General features: G+C 42.7%; 1 protein-coding gene across 3 annotated transcripts; it reads left to right on the top strand.

Annotated features, from left to right (window-relative positions):
- Positions 1-27858, top strand: LOC143288957 (P2R1A-PPP2R2A-interacting phosphatase regulator 1-like). 3 transcript variants are annotated; one of them, XR_013056157.1, is made up of 10 exons: positions 1-691; positions 4347-4440; positions 6385-6476; positions 7341-7392; positions 8420-8545; positions 10296-10387; positions 13014-13060; positions 14231-14336; positions 17656-18272; positions 18359-27858. XR_013056157.1 is itself a non-coding variant. In XM_076597654.1 (9 exons), exons 1-9 carry the CDS (start codon positions 549-551, stop codon positions 18005-18007), a joined length of 1098 nt encoding a protein of 365 aa, XP_076453769.1. In that variant the 5' UTR covers positions 1-548; the 3' UTR covers positions 18008-27858. The 3 variants fall into 3 exon arrangements, 2 of the variants coding, with proteins under 2 accessions (XP_076453769.1, XP_076453768.1); XM_076597654.1 differs by having other exon boundaries at positions 4347-4434; positions 17656-27858; XM_076597653.1 differs by having other exon boundaries at positions 17656-27858.

Here is a 27858-nt window from a genome sequence, read left to right as displayed (position 1 = left end):
TATTGCCAACTTTCAGCTTGGTTGATTGAACTTTCTTTGTTATTGTGGTCTTGTGCGGCAGTGTAGAACGGTTTTGCCCATTGCAAGTTTGTGCCATACAACGTATGTTTGTTATAATCAATCATTCTGTCGAATTTAGCTCCATTGAACCTGTCACTCGACCATTTTTTAAGCTGGCATTTGTGGTGATTGCTCTTCTTTCTACAGTACCTGGTTTTTAACTTGTTGGGAAAAGAAAGAACGACGCATCGAGAACCCGTGCAAGCTTCCACTCGTTTTTCCGATGTGTGATGTGACAAGTGTGTCAAGATGCATATTTTCAGACTGCATATTTTGAAATCGGTAGGATTTTGGCTGTGAGTGAAACAAGGACACAATCGATCCATCACTTAAACAATATAAAAAATCAAACACAGTAACAGTGGTGCGAGGTGAAGCCCATTGGGCAGACACGTAAGCACGTGTTCGTAAAGCTGAGACATTGAGCAGACGAAGGTGATTTTTCCTCATTTGGATACGTGTTCGAAGTGGATACTGCACCTATAGAAATGAGCCAGTCAGCGTCCAACATGGAAGTAGACCCACCATCCACATCAAGTGGTCAAAACAGTCAGGGCGGAACACTCAAGAGATCCAACAGTGCCCCAATGATAAATCTGTTGGTGGCAGCTTCACAGAGCGTTGAAGCCAGGTTAGTTTTGGAACATTTATTGATTTTATTTGCTTGTTTTCTTGATTGTTTACTTATATTAGAACTAACTGGATTAGTGCAATGCAAAAGTTGCAGTGCAGTATTTACTACAATCCTACAATTCTGATAGTGATAAAAACTTATATCGGTCCTTTGTGAATTCAACCAAAAGTTGATGAAAGATGAAGTTACATGTGAGAGTAAGAAATCGAAACGGGAAAGTATGTGCACTGTAACAATAGTATTACCACAAAGACAGCTTCTCTTTGGGTCATAGAGTGTGCCAGTGCCTGTATCAGATTCTGTGCCAGTCTTTATTCCATTGTGAGATTCACAGAAGCTGGATTTCTAAGGCCAGATATTGTTCAACTTAACACATTTCCTGAGACAGTGAGACTGAGTGAGCTTTGCATCATAGTTCTCTGTCTGCAATATCTGCTGACTCAAGGTTTTTCTTTCTTTCTATCTATCCATTACACAACCAACATTGACTTGCCAATGACTCTGTTGTGGTTGATGCATGCTTGGTATTTTCGTGTCTCCATAATCCACAAACACTGACATGGATTACAGGATCTTATTGTGCGTATTTGGTCTTCTGCATGCACATACACATGAAAGGGGTTCAGGCACTAGCAGGTCTGCACATTTATTGGACTGGGAGATGGGGAAAATCTTCACCCTTTACCTACCAGGCATTACCAAGATTTGAATCCGCGACTCAGATTGAAAGTCCAACACTTTACCCACTTGGCTATTGCGCCCATCAGGTTGTCTGCATATAAAATCAAAATGATACTGCTAGTGTAAGTGGTTTTGTGGCTGTTGAAAATGATGAATGTTGCCTGAAAAAAAAGTATTCTGATTAATATCAGGCCACTGAATCAAATATTTAACATTAAAAAAAAGAAAGAAAAGAAAAACAGACAGTTGAGTTACTGAGTAGGCACTGCTGCTTACTGGTACTTTCAAATGGCTGCATGTGCGCAGGCAGAAATATGTTAAACAGATTACTTCTACTACAGGGAATAAACTGGTAAACAACTACATATGTATAATTACCAGCTATATCATGTGTATTGTTTGGTTGTGTGATGTCTGTAGACTGTAGTTCAGTGATTAGTGTATGGGATCTAGAGGTAGTAGGTAAGTGGAAACATGATGGCTTTTTTATGCTTATCATTTACTAGAAAGTGAAGGTCATGAGCCAGTCAGATGGCAACTAGTGGTTTGTATTTAGTTCAGAGATTTGAAAAGAATTCAAATACATGAAGACGCATACTGATGTCTTATCTTAGTAATAGATATTACAAACAACAAACCGATTTAAGGTTGCATCTGTCGACTGCAACAACACTGACGTACCACAGGCAAGGAAGTAGAGTAAAAATACTAGAATGCATAGAAGTACTTTATAGTCATGAATGATGAATAGTTTAAAATCAAAACTGCTGTATCTCTATAGGGCATGAATGGCCACAGATTTGGGTACATTTTTTCTGATTGAAATTTGGTGAATAATAAGGATGACTGGTGGTGCTGCTGCTGCTGCTGCTTGTATGGAAATTCACTCAGGTTTGGGACTACATGTCAATGCTTTATTCTGTGTGTACGTTCACAATGTTGATAGAAATTATTTGCTAAAACATCACAAGGTAAGCAACAGTGAACTTTGAAGATTTCTGGTGGTGGTCACGGGGTATGAAGCAGATTAATCAACTGTCTTGGTGTCAGCCAGACCTGAGATAAACACAGGTCTGCAGTGTTGGTCAGGAAATTTGAGCAACACAACAATCCCAACAGAAGCATGTTTGAAGCGAATGGCACCAGATCATGAAGTCCCAATCTTTCCCATTTGAGCTGATGATACTTTTAACTTTTGGTAGTAATTGACACAGACTGAATAATCCCAGGGTGCTATAAGATTTAATCATTTGCCTGAAGAAGGTGGGCTTTTGATATAAAATTAGGATCAAACTCTCATCCACCCAGTCACTAGTCTGAGATACATGTATTGTAAGCTGACCACTTTCCCACGATGGCAGAGTAATGGGCCATCTTTTCAAACTGAAGTTTTGCTGCCCTCTGGCATAGACTGACATTCTACACTTGACCACCTCTCACATAGTCACAGTGACAAACCACACCATGAGGCACATGATAATGTCTGAGGCTTCAGTCTGAAGGATGGTGCATTGTCTCACTGGTGCAGTGTCATGAATGATGAAAACTTCTCCACAGGACACAGGAAGATAAGGGGCATCCAGGGGACACTGATATCAGTCTTTGTATTTATATTGGATCACTTCAATTGAATGAAATGTGTTAGCTGCTGCTGGAGAAGAGTGAAAGAACTTGAGAGAAAGCAAAATGCTTTGCCAGATTGTTTCAACTCGGGGTCATGTTGGGAAGCAAATGTTGTGTTTAGTCTATAGACTGTCTCAGTGATCACCTTGAATCTGACTGAATTTTCTCTCTTGTCTGTCAATTTCTGATAAAAACAGCAACAACAGCAACAAAAAGCAAAAACAAAAGCAAGTTAACATCCACCAAAAATAAAAACAAAAGGACAACAACAGCAAGAACAATCACAATGACAAAACAAGTTCAACAGAAATGAAAAAAACACACCAAACAAACCAAAAAAACAACAACAAAAAAACAAAAAAAACAAGCCACAAAATTTTTAAGAGTTTAAATCTTGACAGAACTAGAAGTAATCGACTGCAGTGTATGAACAGCTCAGAAGAAATTCTTTTTAACCAATAACCTCGTCTTTTTAACTTCTTGAGTGCCCCAAGACAGAAATTTCCATCCATTTTTATTTTGAAAAAAAAAAAAAAGTTTTCCAGAATGGTGATCAGTAAGTGAATTTGTCATAATTGGATAGTGTTTGTTTTCCTTTTAGAAAAGTATAGGTTATACATTCTTTCAGTATTTTGCTTGGTAGAATTTTTTTTGGCTGTTGATTATTACCTCTGTGACAAAAAATTCCCTAGGCAAGTACTGAAATTGTTGTCATGGAGCACAGAAAGAATAGGCTTGGCACTGAATGGGGGAACCCATTGAGGGCCCCAGGACAAAAATATCCATTCCCCTCCGTCAAGGTCCAATGTGCAAACAGTGCTGCAGGTGGCAGTTTTCTTCCCTGCCAGTGTAGGAACTTTCCTATAGATCAAAAATTCATTAAAATTGTTAAAAATTCATTGGAATTGTCATAGTTGGCACTGAAGCAAAACGTCGCCAGGAGTATGTGTACCATCCCAGTGGCTTGTTTTATGCGTTCATTTATTTGTCATATTTGTAACATAAATTTACTCAGAACATTCCAGTAAAGCTTTTAGTTTTGATGAATTTGTGAAGACTCTTTATAATAAGTTTATTACAATATTGGAATAAAATTGGAAAATAATGAATTGTTTATCAGTATCGTAGCATGATAGCTGTTCTGCATCAGTATTCATTCTGCTTCAGTGCATTAACGCCAGTAACAATCAAAGTATATATTTTATAATTTATGAATTGTTTGTATTAAAAGACGTGCTGGATCATGATATTGAATAAGTTGTTTTCTATCAATTGTCTACAGTTTGACATTATTGTTTACTGATGGATTGCATTTTTTTTCTTTTTCTTTTTTTTTCATCCTAAACAGCCCCTCATCATCGTTCAAGAATGCAGATGCTGGTCGCCTGCGACGTCTCAGTTCCAGCAACATGGGAATCCACCATGCATCATCAACTGTAAGTGTAAGTCTAGCATGGTACACACAGTTATTTCCTTGTTAGGAAAGCATCTGGAGTTGAAAGTTTAGAGAGGAAGGTGACAGGGTGGATAAGACGCGTATCTAAAAATAATAATAATAATGGTACTTATATAGCGCTGAATCTTGTGAATAGACAAATTTAAGCGCTTTCGCACCAGTCATTCTCCCGCACGCATAACTCTAAAACTGGAGAAACTAAAGACAAGGAAGAGGTAGGGAAGGGAGGCTAGTTTGGGAAGAGGTGGGTTTTAAGGCCAGACTTGAAAGAGCTGAGTGTGGAGACTTGACGAAGCGAAAGAGGAAGTTCATTCCAATTGCAAGGTCCAGAGACAGTCAATACAGATTGTGTGAGGGTGTTGGATCTGTTTCTGCTCTCACCCTTTCTCCCAAGTTGTGACTGGAAAACCAAATAATGTCCAGTCATTTGGGTGAGATGATAAACTGGTCCTGTGTGCAACATGCACTTGGCACACTGAAAAAGAACCCACGGCAACAAAAGGGGTGTCCTCTGGGAACATTTTTTTTTTAGAAGAAATCCTTCTTGATTGGTACTGAATTCAAGCCGTCAGTGGCTGATTGTGTGGGGTTATGTTGCTGGTCAGGTATCTGCCTGGCAGTTTCAGTTTCAGTTTCAGTAGCTCAAGGAGGCGTCACTGCGTTTGGACAAATTCATATACGCTACACCACATATGCCAAGCAGATGCCTGACCAGCAGCGTAACCCAACACGCTTAGTCAGGCCTTGAGTCTGCCTGGCAGATGTAGTGTAGCGATGTGGTTTTATTTGAATGCAGTGATGCCTCCTTGAGAAACTGAACTTGAATCTTGAGTTCTAAATCCTGATTTGTTTCAGCAAGACAACATATATTTGATTGGATGGTATCTTTTTGATATTTTGTAAATTTAGGATTTAGTGAAAACATTGTTTTTATAACTACAGTGTAACTTAAGGTGTAAATGGGTACCTGACTTTGGTTGAAGAAGGTTAAAGCGGCAGGGAAAACATTGTTTTTATAACTACAGTGTAACTTAAGGTGTAAATGGGTACCTGACTTTGGTTGAAGAAGGTTCAAGCGGCAGGGAAAACATTGTTTTTATAACTACAGTGTAACTTAAGGTGTAAATGGGTACCTGACTTTGGTTGAAGAAGGTTCAAGCGGCAGGGAAAACATTGTTTTTATAACTACAGTGTAACTTAAGGTGTAAATGGGTACCTGACTTTGGTTGAAGAAGGTTCAAGCGGCAGGAGATGATTGGACTCTGCCTTCCTGTGCTGAGCCTTAGGCTATGTGATCTTTAACCTGATTCACAATCACATTTAAATATGAATAAGTCATGCTTAATCAGTTAATGCATGCTTAGGATACTTGCAAATCTTTATTGAAAACAGGAACAGTTGTTTTTTGTTGTTTTTTTACATTTGTTGTAAATAACCAAGTCTTTTGAAAACAGTAGCAGTGTTATGGTTTATTTTTGTAACAAATATTGGACAGCATTTCAGACTGTGGACCATGTGGAAGACTAAGGATTTTGTTTTGTTGTATCTGATGTACTCGGGTGTTTAGAGTGCTATTTCAAAGTAGTTAGCACTGCTGTGATTGTGAAATGTTAGGACTCAGGTGTTTAGAGTGCTATTTCAAAGTAGTTAGCACTGCTATGATTGTGAAATGTTAGGACTCAGGTGTTTAGAGTGCTATTTCAAAGTAGTTAGCACTGCTGTGATTGTGAAATGTTAGGACTCAGGTGTTTAGAGTGCTATTTCAAAGTAGTTAGCACTGCTGTGATTGTGAAATGTTAGGACTCAGGTGTTTAGAGTGCTATTTCAAAGTAGTTAGCACTGCTGTGATTGTGAAATGTTAGGACTCAGGTGTTTAGAGTGCTATTTCAAAGTAGTTAGCACTGCTGTGATTGTGAAATGTTATGTTCAGGGCCAGTTACCAGGGCCCAAGGCCACAGATCGCGTCAATCAGATAAAACATGAAGAAAACAACATCACCGACAGAGAAACAGCACACGAAAAGTAAGTCACACAGTTTGTGTGTGTATATGTGTGTGTGTTTGTGCTTGTGTGCATGCTTGTGTATACATGTGTTTGTTAATGTTTGTGATATTATATTTTAATGTGCCTACTTCCTTGCCTTACTCTGTAAAAAGTTTTTTTGCATTTTAAACTTCTGAACATTTATGTTCTGATAATTTACAAGCTTTGTTTGACCACCTTGCCTTGAAATTAGTTTCTGTGGGAAGAATTTCATACGCAATAGTATTTGAGAGGTGAAGTCAAGGAAAAGTCTGGAAAGGGTTGATTTACTTCAATGTTTGGCCGATTCAGATATATATATATATTGCTTGATCTGATGTGAACAGGTTTCCTGCATTGTCTTGAGTCCGTGGAAATGTTCACATTCCAGCCCTTAACATTTTGTTCGCAATATCAACGAAAACTTATATGATAGTGAGGACAAACATTTAAAAAAATTTTTTATAGATCAGTTTTTACAGAATTCCAGTATATTTTTTTTTCTTCAGTAATTCAATGCAGTTACTATTGATTGTGTTGTTGTTGTAATGTGTAATTGAGTGTAATTCCTGTTTCAGAGAGGTGCATTATTTTTTGTCTTCAGTAATTCAATGCAGTTACTATTGATTGTGTTGTTGTTGTAATGTGTAATTGAGTGTAATTCCTGTTTCAGAGAGGTGCATTATTTTTTGTCTTCAGTAATTCAGTGCAGTTGCTATTCACTGTGTTGTTGTTGCTGTGAGTAATTGAGTGTAATGCCTGTTGTTGCTGTGAGTAATTGAGTGTAATGCCTGTTGTTGCTGTGAGTAATTGAGTGTAATGCCTGTTGTTGCTGTGAGTAATTGAATGTAATGCCTGTTTCAGAGAGGTGCACAGTTCATGGCAGGTGACCAACTTCTGGGATGGCCTGTCGCTGGTGAGTGCTGCACACACTGACACATGTATGGACGGGGAGTGTAGTGGTGGCCTAGTGGCTATACATCCCAAGCAGAGTCTGAGGGTGTGGGATTGAACCCCACACTTGCCAGAAATCTCTCCCCTTTCACTTAGACCTTGATTGGTGGTCTGGATGCTAGTCATTCAGATGAGATGATAAACGTAGGCCATGTTTGTAGTCTGCACAGCGTTCATAAAAGAACCCAAGATAACAAGAGAGTTGTCTGTGACAAAATTGTGTAGAAAAAACCCACTATGATGATTATGATAAAGAAATACAGAGCGTAAACCTGACAAGATGGCGTGGAGAGCCTTGGCCAAAGGAATGATTCAACGCTTACAGCTTTTAGAAGCGTTTGATTGGCTGAGAGCGGACCGGGGCAAGACTGCTCGTCTTTTCACTGTTAGCCGCGCGAAATTTGGCCGGGCAGAGCAAACCGATAGGCCTAGTTTGCATCAGTTTGACATGGTAAGTATATGTAACACCAAACATGGAGTATAATACAAACTCCTCCTTTTGATAGGGGAAAAAAAAGGGGGTTGCTGTGCATGGTGGTGACTTGCTTTCCCCGGTGAGAGCAGTCTGAATGTCTGCTTCAGTTCTGATAGGCCTTTTTAGTTAGCACTGATTGCTTCACTGAGTGATGTAGTGTGCACTAGATTTCTATTCAGTTTTCCTGAAGGCTGATGGGAGGAAAATGAATGTGTTCGCGCTGTTTATGAAATCCTGGAAATTTCATGGTATGAAAAAAGTGCTTTTGAAGGCATGAAACATTGTGGAAAGTAACATGATCATAGATAGCAAACTGAATTGTCATCTGTTTTTGATTTCTTTTTTTCAAAGAGGTGGCATTTACAACATATTTTACCATATGAACAATTTTTGGTTTGGATGTTTAGTGGGTACAAGGCATTTACAAACTAGTTTATGACCCGGAAAAGTCCTAAAAAAAAAAAAAAGGTGTTGAATTTTGAAAATATGGAATGAACGATGGGACGTGTTGCAGAACAACCCAGACGCCATGATGACGGAGCCCCACAGACGCCCACGGTCCTTCAGCGAGTCGTTACACATCATGACGACCCCCAACCTCCTGTGTGGCTCCCCCTCCCCACCTACACGTATCGTAAAGGTGAGCGTTCAGGGAGCATGTACGTGTTTTCTGGCTTTGTTTGTCTGTTTCTTCTCTTTGTCTCTTTACATGTCGTCGTCTTCTTCTTCTTCTGCGTTCGTGGGCTGCAGCTCCCACGTTCACTTGTTTATAGGCGAGTGGGCTTTTACGTGTATGACCGTTTTTAACCCGCCATGTAGGCAGCCATACTCCGCTTTTGGGGGTGTGCATGCTGGGTATGTTCTTGTTTCCATAACCCACCAAATGCTGACATGGATTACAGGATCTTTAACGTGCGTATTTGATCTTCTGCTTGCGTATACACATGAAGGGCGTTCAGGCACTGGCAGGTCTGCACATATGTTGACCTGGGAGACTGTAAAGATCTCCACCTTTTACCCACCAGGCACCATCAACGTGATTCGAACCCGGGCCCCTCAGATTGAAAGTCCAACACTTTAACCATTCAGCTGTTGCGCCTGTCACCCTCTTTACATGTCTGTCTGTATGGCTGAAGGTAAAGTGTATTACTGATGATTTAGCTGTCTCTGAATCGTAATCTCTTCTCACTTCGTTATTTCTTTCCCTCCTGTCTCTTGGCTGTTGTCTCATACACTTTTTTTTTTCTGTGCATTATTTTTATCGCCACAGTTATACACACACACACACACACACACACATGTTGTTCCAAAGAACTGAAGAAGGAAAACTAGAATAAAACAAAAGATGTCATTGTACTTATGCTGAAATATGAAGCAGAAAGTGAGAAGAAGGCCAAAGGGCAGTAACCTATGTGGTGAAGTGTTCCATATTATGTCTGACAACTGGGAGGGTGCAGGTTCGAGCCCTGCTTATGGAGATCTCGGTCAGTCGTTGGTATTGTCCGGATGTTCGTTAATCTCCGACGTCGATAGAAACGCCGAAGTAGCTGTTTTGCATATGTGCGCATGCGCAGTTCACAACTAAACCGGTTCTCGATCGGAAGTTTCGCGACTGACGAATGAGCTTCATGGTGATGAAGCTGATTAGAAAACACCCACGTCAGTCTTTGTCTCTTCTTGCTCAGGGGAGGCAGCCTTCACAGTTTCTACTGACGTCATGTGAAAGTGCGGTCTTTCCCGCTCATTTTGATAGGTCACTTCCCGCGTTGCAGACGATAATTCTAGCTGTATCCAAGTCTTGAAAACGGACAGGATTGCACACCTTTCATATTTTCAACAAAAAAGTAGACACACCAGGGTTGCAAATGATCTTTATTTTCACACATTTATTCATTTTCTGGAACATTCATCAACAAGAAATGAAAGTAGACACATAAAACTACCAAAAAAATGAAAAAAACCCAAAACATGTGAACACTTTTTTACCATTTTTTGCCTGTGGGGTCTCACCTAACAGACACTGTCAAAGGATGGATGTGATGATGTGTTGTTTTTGTTGTTTGTTTGTTTTGGTGTTGGTTTTTTGTTTTGTTTTTTGATGGGGCTGCAAAGAAATACTTTTTTTTTGGATAGAAATAACAACAACAACAAAAAAAGGACTGAAGGCCATGTGTATTATGACCCATAATAGTAAAGGGAAGAAAAGGGAGATAATGACTATTTGGCTTTTGCGTACCTTGTGTGTGTGTGTTGGCGCGTGTGTGTGCACGTGTGTGTACTCATGCGAATATATGTTTGCTCGTCTGCAGGGGTTATGAATGAATAATGCAGGATGAATATGTGAGTTCCTTTTATAATCCACATTTTCTCTCTTTTTCTCTCTGTCACAGCAATGCTTTTCGCCTTCGATGCGAGTTCCTGTGAAAAACACCACTTTCACGCCCAGTCCTAGTCCCAGTCCAACACGGAAAAATTTTATCAGGTAATGGTGTAACAGCAGGTTTGCAGCTTTTTGGTTTGCATGCTAATTTACTTTCTGTTAGCCTACTTGAAGTCTGTATCTGCTTCTGAAAGCTTTTTTTTTTTTTTTTTTCCTTCCTGTTTTCAGTATATTGTTGTATCCATTCTTCTGTTTGTCTTTGTTGCCTCATTGTCGTTCTTCTTCTTTTTCTTTTTATCTTGTTTTGATCTGCTTGTCTGTTTATCCGTTTGTGGCCTTTTCTCATGCCTGCCTTTCTGTCTGTTTCTGCCAGTCTGTCTGTCTGTGTGTCTCTTTCCCTGTATCTGCCTTTGTTTCTGTGTCTGTGTGTGTGTGTCTTTCCCTGTATCTGCCTTTGTGTGTGTGTGTGTGTGTGTGTGTCTCTTTCCCTGTATCTGCCTTTGTGTCTGTGTCTGTGTCTGTCTGTGTGTCTCTTTCCCTGTATCTGCCTTTGTTTCTGTGTCTGTCTGTCTGTGTGTCTCTTTCCCTGTATCTGCCTTTGTTTCTGTGTCTGTCTGTGTGTGTGTCTTTCCCTGTATCTGCCTTTGTTTCTCTGTCTGTCTGTGTGTGTGTGTCTCTTTCCCTGTATCTGCCTTTGTGTCTGTGTCTGTCTGTCTGTGTGTCTCTTTCCCTGTATCTGCCTTTGTTTCTGTGTCTGTCTGTCTGTGTGTCTCTTTCCCTGTATCTGCCTTTGTTTCTGTGTCTGTCTGTGTGTGTGTCTTTCCCTGTATCTGCCTTTGTTTCTCTGTCTGTCTGTGTGTGTGTGTCTCTTTCCCTGTATCTGCCTTTGTGTCTGTGTCTGTCTGTCTGTGTGTCTCTTTCCCTGTATCTGCCTTTGTTTCTGTGTCTGTGTGTGTGTGTCTCTTTCCCTGTATCTGCCTTTGTGTCTGTGTCTGTCTGTCTGTGTGTCTCTTTCCCTGTATCTGCCTTTGTTTCTGTGTCTGTCTGTGTGTGTGTCTTTCCCTGTATCTGCCTTTGTTTCTGTGTCTGTCTGTGTGTGTCTCTTTCCCTGTATCTGCCTTTGTTTCTCTGTCTGTGTGTGTGTGTCTCTTTCCCTGTATCTGCCTTTGTTTCTGTGTCTGTGTGTGTGTGTCTCTTTCCCTGTATCTGCCTTTGTGTCTGTGTCTGTCTGTCTGTGTGTCTCTTTCCCTGTATCTGCCTTTGTTTCTGTGTCTGTGTGTGTGTCTTTCCCTGTATCTGCCTTTGTTTCTGTGTCTGTCTGTGTGTGTGTCTTTCCCTGTATCTGCCTTTGTTTCTCTGTCTGTCTGTGTGTGTGTGTCTCTTTCCCTGTATCTGCCTTTGTGTCTGTGTCTGTCTGTCTGTGTGTCTCTTTCCCTGTATCTGCCTTTGTGTCTGTGTCTGTCTGTCTGTGTGTCTCTTTCCCTGTATCTGCCTTTGTTTCTGTGTCTGTCTGTGTGTGTGTCTTTCCCTGTATCTGCCTTTGTTTCTGTGTGTGTCTCTTTCCCTGTATCTGCCTTTGTTTCTCTGTCTGTCTGTGTGTGTCTCTTTCCCTGTATCTGCCTTTGTTTCTGTGTGTGTGTGTGTCTCTTTCCCTGTATCTGCCTTTGTGTCTGTGTCTGTCTGTGTGTGTGTGTCTCTTTCCCTGTATCTGCCTTTGTGTCTGTGTCTGTGTGTGTGTGTCTCTTTCCCTGTATCTGCCTTTGTTTCTGTGTCTGTCTGTGTGTGTGTCTCTTTCCCTGTATCTGCCTTTGTGTCTGTGTCTGTCTGTCTGTGTGTCTCTTTCCCTGTATCTGCCTTTGTGTCTGTGTCTGTCTGTGTGTGTCTCTTTCCCTGTATCTGCCTTTGTTTCTGTGTCTGTCTGTGTGTCTCTTTCCCTGTATCTGCCTTTGTTTCTCTGTCTGTCTGTGTGTGTGTCTCTTTCCCTGTATCTGCCTTTGTTTCTGTGTCTGTGTGTGTGTGTGTCTCTTTCCCTGTATCTGCCTTTGTGTCTGTGTGTGTGTGTGTCTCTTTCCCTGTATCTGCCTTTGTGTCTGTGTCTGTCTGTGTGTGTGTCTCTGTCCCAGTATCTGCCTTTGTTTCTGTGTCTGTCTGTCTCTCTTTCCCTGTATCTGCCTTTGTGTCTGTGTCTGTTTTTCTTGCTGTCTTTCTTGTTGCCATTACCTGCCGTCTTCATCCCATTCCGTGTGTTTCGTTTCTTTTTTTCTTTTCTGTCTGAGTCTGTCTCTCTCCCTCTCTCTCTGTCTCTGTCTCTCTATCTCTATCTTGGCTGTCTTGAATTAATTCTTACAAAAAGAAAAAAAAATTGAACAAGCAGCCAGTTCATACATGGACTTGATGAAATATTGTGAGCTTGTTATGGCAGGCGCTGTGATGTGTAGAGCTCCAGAGTTGAGATTAACAGCCTGCTGCATTTCCCCTTAAACTAAAGTCAGGGTGTTCCGTTAAAGTTCTTATTTTACTGGCTTTTCACTTCAGAGAAGTCAAGGGCATTCAGGTGTCGTTTCACATTTTCTTGATTGTAATTTTTTGCCCAGACAGTGACTGCAACTTTGTTGTTTCATTTCATTAATATTTTGTGGACGTCTTTTCGGCATTGAATGTCTGCTTTATACTGTGTAGTGTTGATGACTGTGCGTGATGTAATGAATAATGATCCTTCTGGTTGCAGAAGTCTCAGTCCCATCGCCACACAGACGGCACCTCTGAAGCGTAAATGTGAGTTCTGTGTGTGTGTGTGTGTGTGTGTGTGTGTGTTGTGTACATGGGGAAGTGAGTGCGAGTACTGTGTGTGAATGTGTGTGTGTGTCTTTGCGTGTGCAGGCATGTGGGTACATCACTGTGTGTCTTCTCATTGCTTAGCTCCCCTTTCATATGCTGTGACGTTTACATTGTACGTCTCTGGACTTGGCACAGACAGCTTTGTCAGGTCAGGGGAAAAGTAAGAAAATCCAGTAATAGTGAATGAAAGATATAATTATTGTGAAAGAGATGTGGATGCATTAGCAGAATGATGATGGAAACACAAAACAGTGAAAAGGAGAATGGATAAGCAAACATGGGCAAAGTTATTAAAAAAAAAAAAAGAAGAAGAAAAAAAAGTAAAGAAACCATCCCCACTCTTTAATTTACCTTTGATAGTGAACATGGTATCCAGAAAGATTTTGTATTGTAAAACTGGTAAAGATTGAACTCCTCCCCTGCTATTTAGTCAGTATAAACTGTTACATGTTACAAACAACAGCAGTCATACATCTCTATATTTCACTTGTATTCATATATATATATATATGTAAACCTCTGTTGTACCTAATTGCCTTCAGTTTTATAATGTGGATAAGAACAAAAAAAAAACAGTCTAGGCTGTAAACAACAATAATAGAATAACCTTTGAATAGCTTAGTATTAAGTCCATGTTTAATTCCATTTTCGTTCTGTGGTTATTGTATATGTGTGATTGTGATTATTGTATTAATGTATATGACTAGGTTTATACTGTGTTTTACGTATTCATATGGATTGACTGTGATTTTCGTATATTGTTTATGTGACACACCACAAACGAATTTTTGTTGCAGGAGATCAGAAAATCATTCTGTGTAATCCCTTGCAAAAATGAATGATATAACTTATGTGAAGTGATCCAGTCAATGTGTATGTACATACGCTTTGTATACTGCCATACAATGCATCACTAATATTTGATGGAAACTGATTACTTGGTGTGATTTTTGCTGTTGCTTTTTTTTCCATATTTGTGATGGCGATGATCTTTTCTGGAACTTGGTATATGTTTTCTGGTCTAATATAACCTTCATTGCAAGGGGGGAAATCATTCTGTGTTCTGTATTTTTCACCGTGTTGGGTGTTGCATGTGTGTGTTTGCAGGGGAGTCTGACGGAGGTGACCGCTACGACTACCTGAGCCCACCCAAGAAGTTCCACACTGGACCCAGCACTCCGGAACGCAACCTGCCCCACCCTTTGGCACACAGGTGAGTGTGGGGGATGAGGGGAGATAGGGTCACCCTGCCCCACCCTCTGGTACACAGGTGAGAGGGGAGATAGGGTCACCCTGCCCCACCCTCTGGCACACAGGTGAGTGTGGGGGATGAGGGGAGATAGGGTCACCCTGCCCCACCCTCTGGCACACAGGTGAGTGTGGGGGGATGAGGGGAGATAGGGTCACCCTGCCCCACCCTCTGGCACACAGGTGAGAGGGGAGATAGGGTCACCCTGCCCCACCCTCTGGTACACAGGTGAGTGTGGGGGATGAGGGGAGATAGGGTCACCCTGCCCCACCCTCTGGTACACAGGTGAGTGTGGGGGGATGAGGGGAGATAGGGTCACCCTGCCCCACCTTCTTGTACACAGGTGAGAGGGGAGATAGGGTCACCCTGCCCCACCCTCTGGCACACAGGTGAGAGGGGAGATAGGGTCACCCTGCCCCACCTTCTGGTACACAGGTGAGAGGGGAGATAGGGTCACCCTGCCCCACCTTCTGGTACACAGGTGAGAGGGGAGATAGGGTCACCCTGCCCCACCTTCTGGTACACAGGTGAGAGGGGAGATAGGGTCACCCTGCCCCACCTTCTGGTACACAGGTGAGAGGGGAGATAGGGTCACCCTGCCCCACCTTCTGGTACACAGGTGAGAGGGGAGATATGGTCACCCTGCCTCACATCCTGGTACACAGGTGAGTGGGGAGATAGGGTCACCCTGCCCCACCTTCTGGTACACAGGTGAGTGTGGGGGATGAGGGGAGATAGGGTCACCCTGCCCCACCCTCTGGCACACAGGTGAGTGTGGGGGATGAGGGGAGATAGGGTCACCCTGCCTCACCTTCTGGTACACAGGTGAGTGGGGGGGATGAGGGGAGATAGGGTCACCCTGCCCCACCTTCTGGTACACAGGTGAGTGTGGGGGGATGAGGGGAGATAGGGTCACCCTGCCTCACCTTCTGGTACACAGGTGAGTGGGGGGGATGAGGGGAGATAGGGTCACCCTGCCCCACCCTCTGGTACACAGGTGAGTGTGGGGGATGAGGGGAGATAGGGTCACCCTGCCCCACCTTCTGGTACACAGGTGAGAGGGGAGATAGGGTCACCCTGCCCCACCTTCTGGTACACAGGTGAGTGGGGGGGATGAGGGGAGATAGGCTGGTGGTGGGGGCTGTCCAAACCCAAGTCACTGTCACAGGCCTCAGGCCCTGGATGAGAACAGTGGACTGGTAGAGAATCAACACACACAGTGTTCGTACATTTGACGTTGTTTGTTTCAGTGTTGTGATTAAAACCCGATATGAATCGTGCAGTGATGCATAACCAGAGGGGTGCAGATTTCAGAAACAAGTGGTGATGTTTGTATTACGTGAACAGTTTTTCTGCTCTGAAATGGATTTGTGGAGAATGTATTTCACTGGTGTCCATGCCTGTTGCCTGTAGGGTTGTTTTTGTTTTGTTTTGTTTTTTCTAGGTTTTTTGTTGTTGGGTTGGGTTTTTTTGAGAATGTTAGTTTTCATTTTTAGTTTTTATATTTTACAGTTTTTATGACAGACATTAGAGACGAAGGGTGGACAGTAGGGGGTTGAGGCAGTGTTAATGTTACTCACTTGCATATATATGGCACGCTTTATCAGATTGTTCAAGCATCTTGTGATGTTTGTGGATAGCTTTTTCACTGTGTCAGGTGTTGTCGAGATATTAGCTGTGTTATAAGTGGCTGTCCTGTGTAGGCATAAAGAGTGTGTGTGTGTGTGTTAAATAAGTGATGAATTGTACAGACTGGTTTATATGCCAGGGGCATCTCTTGTGTATATGTGCTGTAAACAGGAAAATATTCATGTGTAAGTTTCTGTGGCTTGGGATACATTAGGTGCTGACATGGTGATTGCCTTGAGATGGCCTCAGTGGTCAGTGAGGCTATTAGGTGCTGACATGGTGATTGCCTTGAGATGGCCTTAGTGGTCAGTGAGGCTATTAGGTGCTGACATGGTGATTGCCTTGAGATGGCCTCAGTGGTCAGTGAGGCTATTAGGTGCTGACATGGTGATTGCCTTGAGATGGCCTCAGTGGTCAGTGAGGCTATTAGGTGCTGACATGGTCATTGCCTTGAGATGGCCTCAGTGGTCAGTGAGGCTATTAGGTGTTAACATGGTGATTGCCTTGAGATGGCCTTGGTGGTCAGTGAGGCTATTAGGTGCTGACATGGTGATTGCCTTGAGAGGGCCTTAGTGGTCAGTGAGGCTATCAGGTGCTGACATGGTCATTGCCTTGAGATGGCCTCAGTGGTCAGTGAGGCTATTAGGTTTTACATGGTGATTGCCTTGGGAGGGCCTTAGTGGTCAGTGAGGCTATTAGGTGTTAACATGGTGATTGCCTTGAGATGGCCTTAGTGGTCAGTGAGGCTATTAGGTGCTGACATGGTGATTGCCTTGAGATGGCCTTAGTGGTCAGTGAGGCTATTAGGTGCTGACATGGCGATTGCCTTGAGATGGCCTTAGTGGTCAGTGAGGCTATTAGTGCTGACATGGTGATTGCCTTGAGATGGCCTTGGTCAGTGAGGCTATTAGGTTCTGACATGGTGATTGCCTTGAGATGGCCTTAGTGGTCAGTGAGGCTATTAGGTGCTGACATGGTGATTGCCTTGAGATGGCCTTAGTGGTCAGTGAGGCTATTAGGTGCTGACATGGTGATTGCCTTGAGATGGCCTTAGTGGTCAGTGAGGCTATTAGGTGCTGACATGGCGATTGCCTTGAGATGGCCTTAGTGGTCAGTGAGGCTATTAGTGCTGACATGGTGATTGCCTTGAGATGGCCTTAGTGGTCAGTGAGGCTATTAGGTTCTGACATGGTGATTGCCTTGAGATGGCCTTAGTGGTCAGTGAGGCTCATTAGGTGCTGACATGGTGATTGCCTTGAGATGGCCTTAGTGGTCAGTGAGGCTATTAGTGCTGACATGGTGATTGCCTTGAGATGGCCTTAGTGGTCAGTGAGGCTATTAGGTGCTGACATGGTGATTGCCTTGAGATGGCCTTAGTGGTCAGTGAGGCTATTAGGTGCTGACATGGTGATTGCCTTGAGATGGCCTTAGTGGTCAGTGAGGCTATTAGTGCTGACATGGTGATTGCCTTGAGATGGCCCTAGTGGTCAGTGAGGCTTTAAACACCATGATTTCATTTTGGGATACATTATTGTTCGGTGTTCTTTTGGTTATTGTTTGGTTGTTTGGTTATTGTTGGTTTCTGTTTGTTAACATTTGTGTGTGAGTGGCTGTGACCACAAGCGTCCAAGCTGGCCCCATTTCTGTTTCCCAGCATCTCCTCCAGCAGTCTGGAAGAGGGCAGCCCTGAGCAGACGGTGCCCCGCAGCTGCCTCCCTCCCCAGGCCCCCCCACCCGCCCTCTCCTCCCACCCCCACCACCCCCACCACCACACCCACCACCACCACCACCATCACCACCACCACCACAACGCCCACAAGGAGCAGCCGGTGCCAGCCTTCCTGCCCATGACGGACCTGACCGACATCCACATGACCGACTCCTCGGAGAACCCCCACTTTGGGCAGCACGCCGAGATGTCGGACATGAGCGCCAAGCACGGGCTGGGGGATCACCACGCCGGGCAAGGGGGGGGATTCACACCCATCCACCCTGACCGCTTATGACAGGTGGGATCTGCATCCCTTTTCTTGTCCCTGGACTGAAGGGGGAGGTGGGATGGGCATCCCTTCTCTTGGTCACGGACTTGTGGGGAGGTGGAATCTGCATCCCTGTCTCTTGTCCTCGGACTGAGGGGGTAGGTGGGATGGGCATCCCTTCCCTTGTTCCTGGACCTAGGGGGAGGTGGGATGGGCATCCCTTCCCTTGTTCCTGGACCTAGGGGGAGGTGGTATCTGAATCCCTATTCCTTGTTCCTGGACCTAGGGGGAGGTGGTATCTGAATCCCTTCCCTTGTCCCTGGACCTAGGGGGAGGTGGTATCTGAATCCCTTCCCTTGTTCCTGGACCTAGGGGGAGGTGGTATCTGAATCCCTATTCCTTGTCCCTGGACCTAGGGGGTGGATGGATGGATGGATGGGACGTTCGCCAGACCAACTGGAAGGAGGGAGGGGGGAAAGGGTTGTGGTGGGGTTGAGGGATGCCATGTGTGTGTTCGTTGTACTTGTGGCAACACTTCTGCCAGAGGACTTGTGCTGCATTGTCTGGCTTTTTTTTTGTTTTTTTGGAACAGTCGTAGTGAAAGCGAGACCTTGACGATGGATGGGTTCAGTTGGAGGCGTGGCGTTTGATTACTTTCTGTTGATGACTCTGTTTCCCCTTTTCTTTCACTGTTATATTTATCCATGTTATTGAAATGTGTGTGAAGGAGAAAAGGGGTGTTTACTTTCTAGTTGATATTGCATAGAATGATTTTGTTGTTATTGTTGGTTTGTATTTATGCCACTTTGTTGTGTGAATTAAGGTGAGCAGTGCCTGGCCTAGGGACTGTCAGGATTGTCAGTACCGTTTGTCCCTGTGTGCTCGCCTGAGCGCTCCAGTCATTTGAGCAGTCAGTAAAGATATGCATAGATTGGTTTGGAAGTTGCTTTTTTTTTGGTTTTGAATGCCCTGAGAAAGGGAAGAGGTGTGAAGCGTTGTGAGTGCAGTCATGGTGTGTGTCAGCACGCTGGCTGTTGGCTTTCAGAGTGGGATGGGGGTGGGTGAGAGAGGGTAGGTGTGGGAATAACCAGATGTGTACGTCTTTATTAGAGGATTGCTCTCACACAATGCCAGGCCTGGTTTGGAACAGCCATATTTCAAAGGGAAGAAAAAGGTGAAATTCCATAGACCCCAGTATGATACGAAATTTGCCTGCAAAGAAATGTAAAATGTGCATGTGAATAAAAGAGCAGTATATCCACAGAGATGAAATTTACCTGCCAGTTTTGATTGAATCCAGAGGACGCCAGCACAATCAAACCAAGCACTCTGTGTTGAAAATGAGAGAAATTTGAATGAAGTCTTGTCATGGAAGAAGGAATGTGAAGCAAAGAGGAGGAATAGATTTTTGGTGAACAATGTTATGCAGCCCAGGCAGCAGGAGGGTGACTCAGGAGACTGCTTTTGATGGAGTTATCCTCAATGAACACATGCATTAACCCTTTCACCGCCAGTCAGTTTAGAGTACAAAATTCCCTTGTGGTATAAACACGAAAAAGACAGTGGCTAAGAATAGCTGGGGATTCCCTCTGCGATGTGTAGAAAATATGGCCTATCCTACCACCGAACATTAAGAGCAGTAGGTTCATGGATAACAGACCAAGGAATGGTCACCTTTCAGTGACATGGGTCCTCTACCACGCCTGTGCATAAATGCGAGCTTGGCGGTGAAAGGGTTAACAGGGAAGCCATTTGTTCAAGCAGTGGACCTGGTAGATGTGAATCTCATTGAATGCTGCCTCATTCAAAAAGGGATCCGCCCCCAAAATGAGTCCAATTCACATGCTAAAGTCAAAAGTTTTGTTTCCTCATGTGAAAGAAGTTTGCAGCAATGTTTGTGCGAAATTCAGGTCTGATTTTATGCAAAGATGAACAGGTTCTTTCCTTCCTTCCGTAGAGTGACCACAATCAAATACTGATTATTTTGTCACTGGTTGATGTGAGTTTTTTTCTTTTAGTGCCAAGTTCCCGTGTAATTTTCCAGTTGTTTTTTCGGGTCTATGGAATTTCCCCTTGGGAGTTTTGGACCTCCCCTCCCCACCCCCCCACCTGAGTTGAGGTTGTAACAGTTGTGAAGTGGAGGAAGCAGGTGGTGTCTGTGTTTGACGCTCACCACCATTTTGTTCATTCTGTCTTGTTTTGTGGAGGTCTCTGGAAGTCTCTTGCCCTTTGCTGATGAAACCAGACTTCTTGGTAATGCAGCAGCACGGTGCCATAGATAGTGGGTGTCATCATCATCATCTTTTTGCTGGTGTTCACAGAATTGGGGCAGAGTCGTCATTCATTCACATCTTTTTTTTTTTTTTCCCCCTTCACCCATAGCTTTAGTGAGATGGGGGTTTTTACCACTGTTGTTGAACGATGAAGCTGAATATTTTGCTGGAAGTTTGGTGGTTGCTTTTTGTTGTTGTCACCTGAGTGTAGTTTCTTTTCGTTGGTATTTTCCCTCTAATTAAAAAAAAATCCTGTCTTTAACAGCAGGAAACGTCTGTCCTGAACTGTAATCATTTGTTTAGAGGGTGTGTTAAATGATCATGACTTGGGATGCTTTAATTTGGATTCACCTTGTTGCTCCAGGATTGGACGTCTTGAAAATTGTGCAGAAATAGCAAGGATAAAATGAGCCAGTTGATACGAGAGCAGTGTAGTTTGGAGCGACAGGCATTGTATTAATTGATTGTGAGCTATAATTATTGTAAGATAAAATTCACAGATAACAATGGTTTTGCTTTGGGCATGGTGTGATGACCGCTTTGTCATTGCAGATTTTACTGGTCAGTAATATCTCCATGATTATTTTTATATTTGTGTGTGTGTGTGTGTGAAGATATTGGGTATATGTGTAAACCCGGTTTGAGTTGCCTGTGTGTGTGTGTGTGTGATAACATTAGATGTAAGCTTTTTTTCAGCAAGTGTGTTTTAAGCCGAATAAATATCAATGACGTCTTTCAAGCCTTCCCATTTATAAATGTTCCAGCAGTGATTTTTATTTCAGAAAATCAACATTTTTCTAATAAACAGCCAGATGGTGGCAACATTGTTTCACACACTGATGAATATATATGAAGGCAGGTATTAAAGCAAATTTTCAGAACACCCAGAAAGTCATATGATCGACCAACCTGTTTTAAATTCCATCCAGAATAGCAGATTTTGTTTTTCAAAATATTTGGATGTGTTTTACCTCCTATGTTTTAGCCATTTGTGAGACATTGGAATTCAAATCCCCCCACCACCACCCCTTGTGTTTTGCAGGAGTATGTGTGTGCACATGAGCATGCACATGTGCATGTATGTTGCTTTCCCTGAACTAATTAGATTTATATATTCTAATTATGGAAGACTGTTTCCTATACTACAGCTTCCAAACAGAGAAACGTCAGATTTTGTCGTGGTTATTAAAGAGGAGTGATTTTTTAAAATTATTTAAAATTTTCTTTATCTTCTGAATGTATGTTGTTTGGTTGATGTGGGTGAGCATGGAGTTAGGGTCAGTCTTGCTGTGTTAGGTGCAATTTGTTGCCCATACTGGTAGAGTTTGAACTGTTAGATTGAAACCCAGGGATATGTTTTTTTTCCTTGTTGATTCAAATACTTCATCACATGCACAAGCATGTGCACATGTACACACACAGAGCTTGTCACCTGTCCTGTTTTCCACTTGTTGTATTTTTTAACATATTTGGCATAAAGATGATATTTTCTTCAACATTTTCATATTCCTGAGGGCTTGAGAAACAAAACTCATGCACATTGTCCTTGCAGTGTATCTCGCAGAAATAAATCACCACGGTATGCTATACGTATGGAATGGATGCTGTCTTCAGCGCAAAGTTATTTATCTGCTGCTGTGGTGTGTTTTGTGTTTGCTGGTGGTTCTTTCCAGGTGATGAAGAATTTTTGATTTTTCAGTGTCGGAGAAAGAAAGTTATTTAAAGATGCAAGCCTGGACCACTGTCATTTGTAGGGATGGGGCTACACACCCTGCGTCCCCTCTCCCAGCCGGATTTCTCATTTTGCTTCCCAACGCTTGGCAGCTATGAACACACACACACAGATGCACAGGTACATACGCATACACACACACACACACACACACACACACTTACGCTCACAAGTGCTGTGGTGTTCTGTGGAATGTGACAGAAACTGATGACCTGTTTTCAACCATATCACAGAATATTCCAGATGTGTTCTAGAGAGCCCTTTCTGTGACTTAGAATTTTTGGTTCAATTTCTGAAATCTTGAAAGAAGGTAAAATGTTGATGGACGCTTTAGTTGGTTGGGTTACTTTAAAAAAAAAAAAAAAAAAAATGTTTAGATTTTTTTTTCATAGTTTAGTCAGATGTTTGCTAGTCTGATGTCGGCTACATTAAAAAAAAAACACACCCAAAAAACAAAAAAACACACCACTTTTTACAGCCTGTTCCTTATGTATGCCATCTATATTTGAAAACACCAAACGTGTGAGAGATAAACATAGGTAATGTTCTTCAAATTTGAGATGGGCACATTGTCAAGAGATTGTAGAAATAATTTGATGTCTCAAATCATGTACTCCAGGGATGCTAAATGACAAACACCAAGAGCAGCTTACCCCCCCGAAAGTGGCTTAGAACACAGTCATGGTCATCCAAGTCAGAGACACTGAAATTGTGTCAGCGGAGGTGTGGATCTTTTGAAGTTTGTGTTGGCAGAAAAGCTGTCGTGGTTTTCTGGTGTAGAGACACTTTTGGTGTCTTTCATTGGGATGACTCCCATGCTGGTCATTCTGGGTCCCCCATTCACAGCCACACCTGGCTTCATCTGTCACAGTCTCATTGTCATCAGTACACAGGGAACTAGCAGTGTTAGGTTGCCAGGAGGCCACACACCACAGGAGACCCTGCACCGCTGCTGAGTCACTTTGATGGTGTTCGGTAGTGCTGTTCTTGTTTAGGGTAATTAGGACACAGTCTGTTAAGCTACCTGTTGGTGACAATAATCACTTACTTGCATAGCCAGACTGAGGGAGCGTTTCACACCATTGTCGTTGCTTTCTGGTATAAAGACACATGTGGTTTGTCTAGAAAGCTGTCATAGTTTTTTGGTGTGGAGACACTTGTTGTGTGAAGACACGTGTGGTTAGCAAGAAAGGTTTCATGGTTTTCTAGTGTTTGACACTTATAGGCGAGAAAGATACAGTTTTCTGCTGTAAAGACACTTGTGGTTGCTGGAAAATCAAAATGGTTGGCTAAAAAGCTGACATGGTTTTCTGGTGTAAAGGCATTTGTGATTGGCTAGAAAGCTGTCATTGTGGTTAGTTGGAAAGTGAACATGGTTTTCTGGTGTTAAGACACTTGTGGTTTGTCTAGAGAGTTGTTATGGTTTGGTTTTTTTTTGTGTGTGAAAAGACAGAATGGTAACTGATTTGTAATGTGATGGCTGGAAAAATGACAGTTTGCAAAGAGACTCAGTTGATCGTGTTAACCTGTATAAGTCAGTGGTTAGAACCTTGTTTGTTTGTTTTTTTGTTTTGTTTTTTAAGTTGGAAAATTGTTTCTGGTCAGTCAGCCTGAAGTGTTGTTGAAGATTTCAGCAGTTACAGCCTTCGTGTTTGGATGGAAAGAATCTGACTGAAATTGCTCGTCCAGCTTGACATTGATCCGTTCTTTTGGCTCGTCTCGCTTTTTCTTTTTCATTGTTTGGGTAAAGTCTGGTTTGTGGATGTTTTTGGGGGGGAGCTCTACACTTGCCTGGTTGCCTCTGCTCTTTTTCTGTTTCATTAGTCGGTTAAAAAAACGGTTAATGAGTGTTTTCTGGAGGGCTGTGTGCAGCCAAGGCAAATACTAGTCATTTGTTATTGTGCTCTGATGGTGAGGCAGAGTGTGGGGCAAGGATTGGGATCTCCTCCACCTCTCTGTCTGTCTGGAGTGATTTCCCGACTTCCTTCCTTGTCACAGTAGAAGGAAAGAGGAGCTGTGTCAGATAATGTGCAACGTTGCTGCTTTTTTCTTTTTTTTTCTTCTATTTTTCCCCAATATCATTTGTATTTATTGAAAATGTATTTGTATGGTCAATTTTTTTTTCATTGTTTCATTTTGTCATTCTGTTGTGTTTTTTTTAATGAAAAAATTGGGTAGTTGATCTGTTTGCTTTTGTCAGATTATTGTGTTTTATTGTTTTTTTCTCTCTCTTTTTTTTCCTTTGGGAAATTTGTTTGAGCTGTTTCAGTTGTAGATGCAATTGTGTTGATCTTTATTATCATAGAATATGACGTTGTTATAAATTGATTGAAAAGTGATGGGTTTTTGTTGGGTTTTTTTTTTTGGGGGGGGGGGGGTTATAAATCAGATGTGGATTTTTGTTGTTGTTGTTGTTGTTGATTGCATTGAAAGGGAGATGCTTGTTTGTCCATGCCTTTTCGATTTTGTTGTTGGTGTTGTTGGTAGATTTTGTTGTTGCTGTTGTTGGTAGATTTTGTTGTTGTTTTTGTCGGCTACATAAAACACTGACGGACTTCCTTTTGTTGTTTTTGTTGCTGGATGTTTTCATTTTGCTTCTGGATGTGTCTGCCTGGGTTTGGGTTCTCATGACAAGTTTGTGTGACATACTTTATTGGACCATGCCTCCTCACGCTCCTGGGATTTTGTTGTCAGTTTTGTAGTGTAGTTTACTTGGTGGCATCGGTCACTTGGTGGCAGTTCATGATTTGTGTGTGTGGTGTGTGAGTGTGTGTATGTGTGTGTGATAGTGTTTGTTATGTTCTCTTTCATTTTCTGTTTGACCAGTATGCCTCCATGCCTTCTTTGTTTTCAGTCTCTTTCTGATTTTGGTGGTTTTTTTTTGGTCAGCTTTAACTCACTCCGGGTGAATAGTTCTCTCCCTTGCTTTTCCCTACAGACGTCCCATTTGCTTGGGTTAGGAAAAAAAATCGCAAAAAATACAAAACATAAAGTAACTGAATGAAACTCACTGTACTTGACCCACTGACCCCTCTCCTCATGTCGTGTGAACGCCCACCCCCCTCCCTCTTCACTGCTGTCAGAAGCTGAGTCACGATCAGTACCTTCTTGCTGGAAGCTTTCTTCACTGCAGATAATTAATCCAACTTCTTCATCATCCTTGTCAATGTTGAAACCTTCAGTTTGAAGCATTTCAATCACTTCAGCAGCGGTAAAAGCCGCTGTCGTGATCTAGTTTGCTAAAAAAAAATTTCACTTGTATCGCCTGCAACGCCATTTTCAATACATATGCAGATAAGTTTGTTGTGTGGGCTTGCTGTGGTGTTATGAAATCTCATGAAAAAACTTTCCATTCGACCCTTGACACATTTGCAATGCCCGGTGTAGCTCCGATTATTATGCTACCCCATGAGGAAAACAAGGAGAATTTTTAATTGTCGAAACCGCTTGAGCGTTCAATTGTCTGGAACTCTACTGTACGTCAGGAACGCTATAGCGTTTCATCGTCTGGAGTGAGTTAAAAGCATGAATCTAAGAGAATATTTGATGGACTGAAACTGTGTTCAAGTCATTGTCTTTTTAGTTTTCGTGGAGGATTTGGTTTATTAGCAACACTTGTATTATTGTTAATAGTGAAACTTCAGGAAATGTATTGCACATGTAGATTTTTTTAGATACTAACATTCATTGCATTTTAACTACACCCCGCATTTACACACACATGTCCACACATACATACACTTGCATGTATACACATTTAACACATGTTGCTTCATTCAGGAAGAGTATGGTACCAGTAATTTTTTGTCATTAATCAGAACTAAATTCACATGCATAAGTCTGTGTGCTGTTGCTTTTGTGGCTTCTGAATTGGTATATGTTGTTTGTGTCATGACATGGGCATGTGTTATTTGGGTGTTTGTGTGTGGAGACTGGTTAATGTCAAGAAGCACTATTTTTGTATAAGAAGTGATGTGTCATATACAATGCAACGTTTGACGTTGGGGAGGGGGGTGGGGGTGGGGGGAATAAGCATAAAGGTGTTGGTTGTTCCTGCAGTTGATTTGTTTCTCAACGCATGGGGCTTCACATTTTGTTATACCTTGCATATTGAAACCGATTCATTGATATAATGTTGTCTTCACCTGATCATCAAATGGATTTGCATTCATGTCTTATGCGTTAATGTGCATCATTTTTTCTTCTTTTTTTGAGGGGGGCCGGGAGGGTGGGGGGGTTGTGGGAGGGGGATGTTGGATGGGAGATGAGGAAGAGGAGAGAACAAGATGTATTAAAAATGTAAAAATTTGTACATAGGACGTGTACATACTTTTAAAGTACAGCGTGTGTACTTATGATAACTGTACAAAAAAAAAAGTTGTCTTTTTTTCTTTCTTTGGAAGCGTTTCTGATTTGTACAGAGCTAATCTTTTTGGTGACACTTGCCAATAATTTGATTTTGTACTTTTTTTTTTTTCATTTTTCTTCCCATGCATTTTGACCGGAGATGGGTAGCGACAGAAGTATTTAACATTGAAGTACAGTACCCTGTTCATAATGCTCGCAGCAGTCTGTTCATCATTGTTTTTCCTTCTCTGCTTTATGGTATGTGTGTGTGTGTGATGGTCACTACTGTGGTCTGTTGGTTTGAAATGGCAGTAGGGGGAGGGGAGGGGAGGGGAGGGGGTGAGGTTTTCAGTGGTATTGCTGGCGTTGGTGCTGTTATTTCTCTGTCATGTCAGGAGGACACGTTTCTGCATTCTTATTCTCTTCCACCATTGAAGAAACTAGCTTTTGCTTTGTTTGGTTTTTTCGTTCCTTTCTTTCCGTCCTATGTCCTTTGTTATTTCTTTGCTGCTCTATCATCCTATGTCCTTTGTTTAGTTCTTTGCTGCTCTTCCATCCTATGTCCTTTGTTTAGTTCTTTGCTGCTCTTCCATCCTATGTCCTTTGTTTAGTTCTGTGCTGCTCTTCCATCCTATGTCCTTTGTTTAGTTCTTTGCTGCTCTACCATCCTATATCCTTTGTTTAGTTCTTTGCTGCTCTACCATCCTATGTCCTTTGTTTAGTTCTTTGCTGCTCTACCATCCTATGTCCTTTGTTTAGTTCTTTGCTGCTCTTCCATCCTATGTCCTTTGTTTAGTTCTTTGCTGCTCTATCATCCACCCTGTTTCAGTGACATCAGTCACACGCCTCTCAGTCCCAATCACAGCCACATCCCGGTTCATCTTTCGCAGTCTCAGCACGGGCAGTTGACAGGGAGCTATCAAAGTTGGGTCACCAGCAGCACGGGCAGTTGACAGGGAGCTATCAAAGTTGGGTCACCAGCAGCACGGGCAGTTGACAGGGAGCTATCAAAGTTGGGTCACCAGCACGGGCAGTTGACAGGGAGCTATCAAAGTTGGGTCACCAGGCAGTTGACAGGGAGCTATCAAAGTTGGGTCACCAGGCAGTTGACAGGGAGCTATCAAAGTTGGGTCACCAGCACAGGCAGTTGACAGGGAGCTATCAAAGTTGGGTCACCAGCACGGGCAGTTGACAGGGAGCTATCAAAGTTGGGTCACCAGGCAGTTGACAGGGAGCTATCAAAGTTGGGTCACCAGCATGGGCAGTTGACAGGGAGCTATCAAAGTTGGGTCACCAGCACTGGCAGTTGACAGGGAGCTATCAAAGTTGGGTCACCAGCACTGGCAGTTGACAGGGAGCTATCAGAGTTGGGTCACAGTTGACAGGGAGTTATCAGAGTTGGGTCACAGTTGGCAGGGAGCTATCAGAGTTGGGTCACAGTTGACAGGGAGCTATCAGAGTTGGGTCACCAGCATGGGCAGTTGACAGGGAGCTATCAGAGTTGGGTCACAGTTGACAGGGAGCTA

Source organism: Babylonia areolata, chromosome 13, assembly GCF_041734735.1.
Source record: "Babylonia areolata isolate BAREFJ2019XMU chromosome 13, ASM4173473v1, whole genome shotgun sequence".
Taxonomy (NCBI): Eukaryota; Metazoa; Mollusca; class Gastropoda; order Neogastropoda; family Buccinidae; genus Babylonia; species Babylonia areolata.
The sequence above is the reverse complement of the archived record's forward strand: the minus strand, read 5'-3'. Positions and strand labels throughout refer to the sequence as shown.